Raw genomic sequence first — 12405 nt, 5'->3', positions numbered from 1 at the left:
CCGTGAAGACAGTCTGTTCCCCGCTGTGTTCCCAGCAGCGCCCAGCACAGGGCAGAGCAGGTGCTCAGGGAGCGTTTGTTAAATGAATGAATGAATGAACGAATGATGCCAAGTTCAGGAATGTGGTCTTTCTCTTGGGGGTCCCGGGAACACAGAAGGGTTTGTCAGAAGCCTGACAAGGCCAGTCTTGGGCCCTGCAGTGCTTCTACTCCAAGGGCGGTCCATTTATGGGGACTGTCTGCATCCCCTGGGAGCTAATTAGAAATGCAGAGTTTTTGAAACCTGCAGCTACGGAAGCAGAACCTGCATTTTAACAGGACCCCCACGTGATTTGTGTGCCCATGAAGGTTTGAGACTCATGACTATGGGACCCTCCAGATTCTCTCTCCACCTGGGGACTTTGCATGTGCTGTTCCCTCTGCCTGGCGAACTCCTGCCCACAGAAGCCTCCTCCAGGAAGCCCGCCCTGATTTCACAGTCATCATTATCTGTATAATGCTGGACCAACTCTGCCCTGTTCCCCCCCTGCATCCCCTCCCCGCCGGGAGCCCACCTGATTCCCCCTCGGTATTATTGGTTTAATGCCTGTCCACTCTCATACCCGAGAGCTGTCCCGCGGCACTGCCCCCTCCTCCGGGAAGCCTGCCCTGACTGCCTTCGCCCCTCTCTCCCCGCCCCTCCGCTGCAGCGAGGGCACGCTGGTGTTCAAGCCGGGCGAGACGCTGAAGGAGCTGCGCATCGGCATCATCGACGACGACATCTTCGAGGAGGACGAGCACTTCTTCGTGCGGCTGCTGAACCTGCGCGTGGGCGACGCGCAGGGCATGTTCGAGCCCGACGGCGGCGGGCGGCCCAAAGGGCGGCTGGTGGCGCCGCTGCTGGCCACCGTCACCATCCTCGACGACGACCACGCGGGCATCTTCTCCTTCCAGGACCGCCTGCTGCACGTGAGCGAGTGCATGGGCACCGTGGACGTGCGCGTGGTGCGCAGCTCGGGCGCGCGCGGCACCGTGCGCCTCCCCTACCGCACGGTGGACGGCACGGCGCGCGGCGGCGGCGTGCACTACGAGGACGCGTGCGGGGAGCTGGAGTTCGGCGACGACGAGACCATGTGAGAGCGCAGGGTCCCCTCCCCCACCCCCACCTGGGGGTCCGGGAGGGGGCGTGGCCATGCCCGGGAGTCTGGGAGCGGGGCTGGGAATGAGCGGGTGGGTCTGCCCGTGGGCGGGGCGTGGTGGTGGGAATGGGCGTGGTCTGGTTGTGGGTGGGGCCTGGGTAGGTCCGCGCTGGTGAAATGGAAAGGTCAGGGTAGATGGACAGGGAACAGAGAGGGGCCAGGTCAGGAGAGAGGAGGGAGGAGACAGCAGTGATGGGGTGTGGCCAAGATGATAGGAAGGGGCGTGGGTGGGGCCTGGGAGAAACTAGTTGTTGGGGGAGAAGTGGGGACTCGGAGGAAGAGTCAGAGAAGAGTAGAAGGGCCTGGGCAGAGGAGTGTGGAGACTTCATCGGTAGTTGGTGGAGATGGAGTGTGGCCTGCGGAGACGAGGGGAGGGTCCCGTGGAGGTGGGAAGAGGACGGAGTGGAGGGCGAGTCTGTGGAATGGAGACAGGGCCTACGGCATGGGTGGAGTCTGGGTAGGAACACGAGGAAATAGACCTGGACAGCGGGAGAGGGCGGGGCATAAGGAGATGGGGCGGGGCTTGTGGGGAGCAGGTGGAACCTGGAGAAATGAGAGACCGAAGCAGCGGTTCTCAACCTGTGGGTCTCGAACAATGAAAATACATCCTGCATATCAGATACTTACATGACGATTCATAACAGTAGCAACATTACAGTGATGAAGTAGCAACGAAAATAATTTTATGGTTGGAGGTCACCACAACATGAGGAACTGTATTAGAGGGTCGCGGCGTTAGGAAGGTTGAGAACCACTGGACCGAAGTGAAATGTGGGCAACGCTTTGGGAAAAGACTGAGTAGCAATATGGGGACCTGGGAAGGGGGCGGCAGGGCCTGGGACACTGGGGGGCTGGGGTTTGGGAAGGTGGCGTGGAGTCTGGGGAGCGGGGCTGGGTGCACAGGCAGACATCTGTAGACACACAGACACAACCAACACACACGTACACACACACACACACACACACAGGCAACATACAGACACAAAATGTCACAGACAGGCACGTTGAAACAGGGCTGCTATGACGCCCAGACACCCGGCCACGGCCTGACACAGATGCCCGAGTCTCCCGGGGGTGCCTGCAGCCTCACCTCCCCCACCCGCCTGCCGGGGATGCTGCGCGCGCCTGTCCCCCTTCGCCCGCTCCCTTCCGCCGCCCCCGCACGCCCGTCTGTCTCCCTCCTCCTGCCGCCCACGCTGCTCCTCCCACCGAGCCGAGCCCCCACCGCGCTCCTTCCCCCTCCTCCTCCCACCTCTGTGCCTTGGCCTCCGCCCAGCTTCTCACCGCTCTCGCTCTCTCCCCTGTGCGTCTCTGCCGCCTCCCTCTCCCGCACTCTCCCCCCGGGTCTCTGTTCATCTCTAGATCTCTGTATCCAGCTCTCTGGCCGGGTTATATTTCAGTAATGAATTCTCCATACCTCTCCATCGTTCGCTCTGTCTGGCTGGGGTTGAGAACTTGGGTTGGGGGCTCAGAGCTCCATCCGTGGAGGGGAGAGGATGCAAGAAGAGACAGACAGACAGACACAGAGACAGAGGAGACCTGGAGAAAGAGAGAGATAGGGAGAGGCAGAGCCAGAGTAACAGAGTCAGAGAGAGAGAGAGAAGCAGACAGAAAAGAGACACAGAGAGCATGAGAGAGATAGAAACTTAGAGACAAAGAGAGAAGGAAACAGAGAGACAGAGACACAGCAAGAGAGGCTGAGGAGCCCTGGCCAGCGTGGCTCAGTTGGTTGAGCGTTGTCCCGAGCACCCAAAGGTCGCCGGTTCAATTCCCAGGGGTTCGGTTCCCGATTCCTGGTGCGGAAGGCTATCTGATCAACGTGTGTCTCTCTCTCTCTCTCTCTCTCTCTCTCTCTCTCTCTCTCCCTCTCTCTCTCTCTCTCCCTCTCCCTCTCCCTTACTCTCTCTCTCCACAATCAATAAAAACATTTGTTTTAAAAAGGAGAGGGAGAGGGAGAGATTGAGGGACTGAGATGAAGGAAGACTGAAGGGAGAGAGATTAAGGGGAGATGAGAGAGATTCTGAACGGGAGCCTCAGAGGGACTCGGGGAAGGAGAGGTCCTGGGGAAGCAACAGAGAAAAAAAGAGGTCAGGTAGCAAGAGACAACAGGAAGCAGCAGGAGAAGGGAATGGGTCTGAGGTCAGAGGCCGCAGTGGGCGGGAGAGGGGAGTTTCCAGGACACAGGAGGGCAGACGTGAGGGTGATGGAGAGTCAGGCTGGGGGGAAGGCTTCTTCCTTGACCTCAGCAAGCCCTGCCCTTGTCTCGCTCTAGTCCCTCCTGCTGTCCCTACCAGTTGGGTGTCTCCCCCTGGGTCCCCTGAGGCCATGCTGTCAGGGCGCCGGTTGGTGTATGTGTCAATGCGTGTCAGTCACTGCATGTCGGTGGATCGTGGCATGTCTGTGAGAGAGTGGGCGTGTGTGTGTGTGTGTGTGTGTGTGTGTGTGTGTGTGTGACCCTGTCAGCGGGTCACCCTGTCAGCCGCTGTCTGCGTGGGTCAGGGTGTGTGAGGAGCGTGTCTCAGCCGATCCTGCGCCTTGCCAAGGCGCTTCAGCACCACGGACAGCTCCCCGCCCACGCCTGAGGTGGGGGCCGGCCATCCTTTGCACCCACAGAAAAGTTAAAATATACTGAGAGCAGGAGAGGGTGGCGGTGGGCGTACGTCCCCGTGTGACCGCTTTGTGTGTGTGTCTGTCTTTGCATGGGTGTCACTGTGACTTGTGCATCTGTGTGTTGAGATGGGCCTGTTGAGACCCTTTTGCTTGAGTTGTGTTGACGTGGCCGTTCCACTCTGTGAACACCGAGAGACCCAGACAGAGAACAGATAAAGAAAGGCAGAGAGCTGGGGAGAGACTGAGGCAGAGAGGGTCACAGCCAGAGACAGGGACGGAGAGACGGAGAGGTAGAGACAGAGGGAGGCTGAGAGATGAGCAGAGAGACAGGGAGATTGAAAGAGATGCCGAGATGCGGGAGGGGGGGGCATTGAAGGGAATAAACAGAACCAAAAGGCATAACGCGCGAGATCTGCAGGAGGAGAGGCTGCCTGGTAACACCAGGGGTCTGTAGGTTGGCCCTGTCGCCGCGGCTGTGGTGGGGGCGTCGTGTTCACGGGCATCTGGTCCCCACGACTTCGCCACTTGCACAGGGAATGGCTGCGGGTGCGATGGTGTGCGGCTGGGGGCGGTGTGATTGGCTGTGCTTCCTCTCTGGGTGACTGTGTGGGCCGGTGTTTGTGTGCCTGGTTCTGGGGCTGGGCCTTGTGGTTCCTGCCGCCGAAAGCGCTGCTGGTGGCAGCGTGTGGGCCTTCTGGGGTTGTGGGTCTTTGTGACGGAGGGGTGGGTTGTGTGCCGAAAGGGGAGGGATAACGTCTGTCTGTTCCTCCTCTGCCACACCCCGGTTACCATAGCAGCGGGGATGCCGAGGAAGTCAATTAGCACTCGGTTAGCCTTCCAGATGTGTACAGGACAGAGGGCAGGGAGCTGGTGGTCTCTTGGGCTGAAGGGTTCGAGTTAACAGAGGTTTGTGGAAGGTGCCTGCCCTAGGAGCTGGGGAGTCAGCAGAGAACGTAAATGAACACAGGTCACGGCCCTGGTGGAACTTGCCTTTTAATGCCAGGAGGCAGATGGCAAAGAATAAACAAAATAAATGCACACACTAGATGGTGTGTTAGAACAAAGACAACAGAACCCAGAAGGGGTTAGGGATGCTGGGGGGCGGGCAGGGGCGGATTTCAGTATTAAAGGAGGTGGTGGGAATGGGCCTCATTGAAAAAGAAGGTGGAGCCTCGCCCGCATGGCTCAGTGGCTGAGCGTTGACCTATGAACACAAGGAGGTCACGGTTCGATTCCCGGTCAGGGCACATGCCTGGATGCGGGCTCTATCCCCATTGTGGGGTGTGCAGGAGGCTGCCAATCAATGATTCTCTTTCATCATTGATGTTTCTCTCTCTCTCTCTCTCTCTCTCTCTCTCTCTCTCTCCTTCCCCTCTGAAATCAATTAAAAAAATTAAAGAAAAAGGTGGAGTTTGAGGACTAGAGGAGTGAGGGCGTGAGCCTGGAGGAACAGTGTTCTCGGTGGGAGGAACAGCCATGGAAAGGCCCTGAGGCATGCGCAGGCTGGTTGTTTCAGGGACAGTAAGGAGGCCAGTGTTGCTGGGGTGAGTGAGCAAGGGGAGGGGGAGCGAGGCCAGGAAGGGAACAAGGGCCACATGGCACGGGGCCTTGCGGGCCACTCGGACTCTGGCCTGGATCCCGGCTGAGAGGGGAACCGCCTGAGTGCCCTGAGCAGAGGAAGCACCGGATGTAACTTGGGTCGTATCGGAATCCCTCGGGACGGACGCTCTCTAATAAGCCTCAGCTCCCTCGGCGGTTTCTGGGCTTGTGCCTGTCACGTGGGGATAATAAGAGAAAGAGAGGGCCTTCCTCTGAGGATGGTTGTAGGACTGAATGAGGTGACGGGACCTGGGACGGAGCGGGGCTCAGGGAATGGGGTGGCTAAGAGGGAAGTTATCGGTGGTTCAGGGGAGGGGCCTCATGCCCCGTGTCCTGCTTCGCCCGCCCAGGAAAACTCTTCAGGTGAAGATAGTGGATGACGAGGAATATGAGAAAAAGGATAATTTCTTCATCGAGCTGGGCCAGCCGCAGTGGCTTAAGCGAGGGATCTCAGGTGAGGGCTGAGGGGTGAGGGGTGGGCTGTGGGAGAGATAAACGGTCCAGGGTGCGGGGACCTTGGGGGGTCCACTGTGGGTGCTCCTTCAAACTCGTGGATCTGAGCTTCCCAGGGAAGCTATCTCACTTTCTCTCTGTCTGTCTCTCCCCAGCTCTGCTGCTCAATCAAGGTGAGTGGAGTTTACCTCCTGGCTTTACTAGAAAGGGGGGGCCCTGGAGGGGGCGTCAGGGAGGGTCAGGGCCTCGAGCTGCTCTTCCCGGTCAGGTTTGAGGCAGGGTGAAGGTGAGATAAAGGTAGCCTTGGGTGAGGGTTGGAGCTGGCCTTAGAGTTGGTAGGGCCAGTTGAATTTGGGGTTATAGCTTGGGGTTCAGAAGCTGAGATTGTTTTGTTCGTAGTTAAAGTCAGAGGGGCGGGGAGTAAGTCATAGAATCCAAACTGGGTCTGCCGTGAGGTCAGAGGGAGTCAGGCTTGGGGTTAATTAGGACTCGGGTGGACTTAGGATTTGAGATCAGGATTAGGACTTGGTCACGGTTAGAGTTCAGATGGAAGCTGGTGTTTAGATTTGTGAGTAAAATTAGGGTCAGGGTCCGAGACTGGGGTGAGAGTTGAGGCTATAGGGTCAGTAACTTGGAGATAGTGAGAGAATAGAATTAGTGTTTGGGGTTATGGTTAAGGCTGGACAAAAGATTGTAATAGTCAGGGTAAGTAATACACGCTGCTGTAACAAATAGGCCCCAAACCCCAGGAGATGAACACAAAAGTCATTTCTTGCTCAGGCAATGTTTTCTGAGAGTGTAGCTGCCCGGTGGGTGGCTTTCTTCAGAGAGTTAGGGTTGGTGCTGGGCTTGGAGCAAAGGATCAACATACTTTAGGGCGATAAATGCATTCAGGGCCAGCTATAGGGGTCTAGGTCCAAGATTTGTACTGAATTGGGTCACCCCTTTTTCTTCACTCCCTCAGTCATACGCTAGGATGTTTTCAGAGCTTCAATATAGAGACCAGTCCTCCTCCCTCAAGAGTGGTGATGATGTCAGTGATAATAATAAAGAAAGTAGCTTTTCTGACTATCATGTGCCAAGCACTGTTCTAAAGACTTAACAGGAATTAATTCTTTTAATTCTTGCAATTACCTTATAAGGGAGGTATTATTATTGTGTCCATTATATAGATATGAGCACTGAGGCACAGAGAGGCTAAAGCATTGCCCAAGGCCACACAGTGGAACCTCATAGGAACCTCAGAGCCCAACAACTGAACCTTGTGGATCAGCCATGGGAGCTGGGGCAGGAGCTGGGGAAGATGATGGTCAGAGAGGAGGCTGGGGCAGGCTGGAGGGGTGTCACCAGGTGGCTTCCCAGAGGACACAGACAGTGAAGGCATCACAGGCCCAACTAGCTAGGCCTCCCTGGAGTCTAACCCCCATCCCTCATGCTGCAGGGGACGGGGACAGGAAGCTGACCGCGGAGGAGGAGGAGGCTCGGAGGATAGCAGAGATGGGCAAGCCGGTTCTTGGGGAAAACTGCCGGCTGGAGGTCATCATTGAAGAGTCGTATGACTTTAAGGTGATTTTCTGGCGCCTCCCTATCTTGGAGTTTTGCTTGAGTTGTTTCCGTGGAGAGAGTCTAAGAGATCAACTATGAGGGTCACAAGAGAGGGGCAACCAAGGGTCCAGAGCCACCCTCCAGGTCCCTCCATTAGCACCATGGACAGCACACACCTCCCTTTTCCCTTTTGCTAGTAGCACTGGGGTATGGAAGGTTGGGGGCCCCTGAGCATGGGGTGTGGGCCCCCAACCCCAGTCCCCCTCATGGGGCAGTCTTGGGTGATCGCGGACAACAATCTCTTTCCCACCCTTTCGTCCCCAGAACACAGTGGATAAACTCATCAAGAAAACGAACTTGGCTTTGGTGATTGGCACCCATTCATGGAGGGAGCAGTTTTTAGAGGCAATTACGGTGAGCGCAGGTAAGTGGGGAGGGAGGAGAGAGAGACAGAGAGAGAGGGGCGGGCAGAGAGAGACACAGAGAGAAATGTGTGGAAAGACGGAGGGAAAGAGACAAGGAGAGAAAGACAGAGAGATAGAGAAAGAAAAGAACAGGAAAGACACTGAGAGGGACAGACAAAGAGAAAAGGAAAGACACAGGTACAGGAAGACAAAAGAAAAGATGGAGGTCAGAGACAGACAAGACAGACAGGCACACAAAGAGACTCACCGGAGAAAGACAGAGGCGGAAGAAATGGGACCTAGAGAGTGAAGTCAGTACACAGCATGAGGCCAGGGAGGGGCAGATAGACCCAGAGAGAAAGGCGGACAGAGATGGAGGGGCCGAGGTGCAGGGCTGCGGGCAGGAGGGTACCGCCCAGGCTTTCGTCTGGAGATTGGAGGGTGGAAACAGGTTAAAAGGCCTGCCCGCCCCAGATAGAGCCTGGGCTCCTCTGTTGCCATGGAGACAGTCACCACAGCACCCAGCGGCATCCCCCTGTAAGGTGTCCACCCTCCTTAGGCCTCAGACGGTTTCCTACTGCCCCCCCGTGGCCAGAGACACTATGACACTCGGATCACAGTCTGGGGTACAAATTGGGGAAACTGAGACCCAGAGACAGAGGAGGGACTGGCCTGAAGCCCCACAGGGAATCCAGAAAGAGCTGCGGTGGTGCCCGGGGCTTCTGTCCCCTGCACAGCATCAGTTTCCCTCCGGGGAGGCCTATCCGGTGGGAACCGAAACACAGGAACTGTGGTTGGAAAGACACTGGTCAGAGGTGGGGCCCACAGACGCCAGGCTTCGGGGATAGAAAAGCAGCAGGCAGCGGCCGAGAGACAGCAGATCGGAGGCCTAATAGAAACGAGGTGGTGTCTCCCCCCCGAGGCCACATCCTCTGACATCTACTTCTGAGGGATCCCCGGCCCCGGCCCTGTACAGGACATTCCTGGGGACAGAGGTGACCATGACAGCTCAGGCCCTGCCCTTGTGGGGCTCACAGTCCAGTGTGGGAGACAGACCTGTCACAAGAGTGACAGCCCAGAGTGGGCAGGGCTGGACTGGGGCCCTCCGGGAGCTGCACAGGGGGGCCTGGCCCAGCTTGAAGGTCAGGAGAGCTTCCTGGAGGAGGAGGCTTCTGAGCTGAGTCTTCAGAGGCAAATAGGAGTGTGTCCTCCATGCTCTGGCCTTCGCCATGTCTCCCTGTGGTCAGCAAGGGGTGCGCTCGGTGGCAAGTAACAGAAAACTCGACCACAAGTGGCGTAAGCACACGAGTTTATTTTTCTCACGGGAGGAAAATTAATCTGCAGGAGGCCAGTTAGCAGCAGCTTAATAATGTCATTAAACCCCCAGGCCACTTCTTTATTTCTCAGCTTTTGCTTCGTGGTTGCAGAGTGGCTGCTGCCCCTCCAGGTGTCGAGTCTGTATTCCAGGCAGGAAGAGAGGGAGCAGGGGAGCAGGAAGGGGCAGCCGGCCTGTCGCGTTTGAGTTTCCAATTCCACTTAACTTGGGGTCACAGCAGAAGCCTCCCTCTTTGAGATGTAACATGCAGAACCCCCAAGACCCCACACAACCACTTAATGAAGCATCTACAGATTCAAGCATTTATTTCCTTAACAAGCCAAGTGACTAAAAGCGGGGAAGGAATAATTGAAGCGAATCCCCGAGCCCGTCCAGCTCTCATGGCCTCCACTGCCCCCGGGCAGCCTCTGCCGCTGACATCCTGCGGGGCCACTGGGCTGCACCACGGGAAGTGGCTTCATAATTTGGTGGCCGCCTGCCTTTTATTCCCCGACTTGTTCTGAGTGACCGGTCAGGGGTCACGGGGTCTCTTACCAGATGTTGGGTTGGCACACTCGTGTGCTCCTTGCTCTTCACTCATTGCTTTGTGCTTGTCAGTTTAGGGCGAGGCGGACAAATTGTCATTTGTGCCTTCTCATCACAAAAGTCACTGCAGGTCAAAAGAGGGTCGGTTTCGGTCGCAATAGCTGACACAGACGACTCTAAGAATGAAGGGCCCTTCACAAGGCTCAGAACACACCGCCCCTATCAGGAAAACTAGGTATTTCCAGAAACCCTCTGTTTCGGACTCATTGCCAGACGGGGTCACATGGCCACTGCTGCAAGGGATTCTGGGAAAGCACGTATTTAGCTTAGGACTACTAGCTGCAAGGAATTTGGGGAACGTGAATATTTTCATCTGAGGATGTGGCCATTGCTAGCCTTAAGGGATTCTGGGAGAGTGACTGTTAGCTGGATACATGGCTCTCTCTACCTGCAAGGGACTTTGGGAAATCAAGCGTGTGGCTACTGTGAGCTGCCACGAATCAAAGGAACCGAACACTTCTTCCTGCAGAATATGTCTACCTGTGAATGTTTCTACATGTCTGTCAGTAGCTGTAAAGGGATGTGGCCACCCCTAGCAGCAAGGGATCCTGGGAAGCTGGATATTTTCAACTGGGCATATGGCCTCCTGAAACTTAGAGGGATTCTGGGAAAGTAAATATTTTCACCTGGGCCTAACATTCTCCTAGCTGCAAGGGATTCTGGGAAAGTAAATATTTTCACCTGGGCCTAACATTCTCCTAGCTGCAAGGGATCCTGGGAAAGTATTGTTCTTAGCTGTTGACATGGACACACCTAGCTGCAAGGGATCTTGGGAAAGCGATTCGTTTTATGGGACTGGCTGTCCGGAAGTTGAACAGAGTGGGGCTGCAGGCGAGGAAGGAGGCATGGGTGTGTACCCCAGCTGGGTCGTGTGCCCACAGGGGACGAGGAGGAGGAGGAGGACGGGTCCCGGGAGGAGCGGCTGCCTTCGTGCTTTGACTACGTCATGCACTTCCTGACGGTGTTCTGGAAGGTGCTGTTCGCCTGCGTGCCCCCCACGGAGTACTGCCACGGCTGGGCCTGCTTCGGCGTCTGCATCCTGGTCATCGGCCTGCTCACCGCCCTCATCGGGGACCTTGCCTCCCACTTTGGCTGCACCGTGGGCCTCAAGGACTCCGTCAACGCTGTGGTCTTCGTGGCCCTGGGCACCTCCATCCCCGGTAACCCCCTGGGGACCCCTAGCGGGCTAGGGTCTCGGAGAGGCCAGGCAGTGAGGCCTCAGAGAAAGGTCCTGCAGAGATGAGCCGATAGGATCGTCCAGAACGCATGTGGGGGGTCCCAGAGGAGTATCCTGGTGGATAATAGAGACAGGTGGGGGTCCCCTAGATTCACTGTGAGTAGAGTCCGCAAAGCAACCAGGGGGAGCGCCCCACCAGGTGGAACTCGGGAGGTGGGAAATGCTAGAGCCTGAGGATGGGTTCCATAGAAGCAGGATGTTCGTTTCCCCTTCTCTCCCCTGCCCCCGCCAAGGAACCAGATAGAACTCTGTTGCTGGGCATGAGAGGAGCCAGTGAGTTTTGAAGCTTTCCCGAAGATGAGGGAGCGAGTAGAAACCAGAGGTTAAGGCGGGGGTGCCATACAAATAAGATGGTGGCGTTTCAGAGACCATCGCTTATGTCCCATTAAAACGCGGTGGCCACGGTCCCCTCTTCCCAAATAAACCCAAGCGAGAGTCCCTTCAACACTGGGTGTCAGAGACTGCAGTTCCTGCAGGAGGAGGGAGGCCAGGTGGGTGGGGAGGCCGAAACCTTGGTTCCCACATCGCTGTGGTCACCAGCCAGGTGTGGCCCTGTCCTTGGGGAATGTTGGCCTTTCCAAGCCGGCCCTCCAGACCAGAGGCCTGAGCTGTTAGCAAGACGTTCAGGGGTGGGTGGGGCCGCAGAGGCCAGGCCCCTGCTTGACAGAAACCACGTGGGGAAGGGACAGGAAAGGGGTTGCACGGGGTGGAGCCTGGCACTGACCTGACCCGGCCTGGTGGCAACAAGCCGATTGGGCCCAGGGAAAGCCGGCAGCAGGCTCTGTAGGATGCAGAGTGGATCCCACGAAAATCAGGCAGCGAGTCCCTCGAAGCAGGCTGCGTCCCACAGGAAGCGGGCACCGGGTCCCATAGAAAGAGACAACGAGTCACATAGGAAGCAGGCAGAGGCCCGGCCGGCGTGGCTCCGTGGTTGAGCATCAACCTTTGAACCAGGAGCTCACGGTTTCATTCCCGGTCAGGGCACATGCCCGGGTTGTGGGCTTGATCCCCCATGGGGAGCGTGCAGGAGGCAGCCGGTCCATGATTATCTCTCATCACTGATGCTTCCATCTCTCTCTCCCTCTCCCTTCCTCTCTGAAATCAATAAAAATATTTAAAAAAAAAAAAAAGCAGGCAGTGGATCCCAGTGAATGTAGGCAAGTCCCCTAGAAAGCAGGGAGCGAGTCCCAGGGAAATCGGGCAGCGAGTTCTACAGAAGCAGGCGGTTGGTCCTGTAGAGCAGGCATAGGGCTGGCGACAGAGGCTCCCTCTTGGGTGGGATCAGGGCCTCACGCCCTTGTCTATCACAGGGTGCCCCCAGGGCTGCAGGGGGAAGGCGGGGCCTGTGCCAGCCGGGTCTGGGTCACGGGGCGACCCAGGGGCGTGGGGAGGCTGTGTGGGGCCTGGTCACGGGGCGTGGGGAGGATTGTGGGGTCTGGTCACGGGGCGTGGGGAGGAT

General features: G+C 57.1%; 1 protein-coding gene across 2 annotated transcripts; it reads left to right on the top strand.

The window, feature by feature from the left end:
• Positions 1–260: 260 nt before the first annotated feature.
• Positions 261–11855, top strand: LOC102253731 (sodium/calcium exchanger 2). Of its 2 annotated transcripts, none has more exons than XM_014548125.1 (6): positions 261–1111; positions 5737–5840; positions 5995–6012; positions 7281–7405; positions 7709–7808; positions 10683–10939. In XM_014548125.1, the coding sequence occupies exons 1-6, from the start codon at positions 582–584 to the stop codon at positions 10871–10873; spliced, it is 1068 nt and encodes a 355-aa protein (XP_014403611.1). In that variant the 5' UTR covers positions 261–581; the 3' UTR covers positions 10874–10939. The 2 variants fall into 2 exon arrangements, with proteins under 2 accessions (XP_014403611.1, XP_014403608.1); XM_014548122.1 differs by having other exon boundaries at positions 265–1111; positions 10591–11855.
• The last annotated feature ends 550 nt before the right edge of the window (positions 11856–12405 follow it).

The sequence above is a fragment of the Myotis brandtii genome, unplaced genomic scaffold (assembly GCF_000412655.1).
Source record: "Myotis brandtii unplaced genomic scaffold, ASM41265v1 scaffold114, whole genome shotgun sequence".
Classification (NCBI taxonomy): Eukaryota; Metazoa; Chordata; class Mammalia; order Chiroptera; family Vespertilionidae; genus Myotis; species Myotis brandtii.
This window is presented reverse-complemented; position numbering and strand designations above follow the sequence as displayed.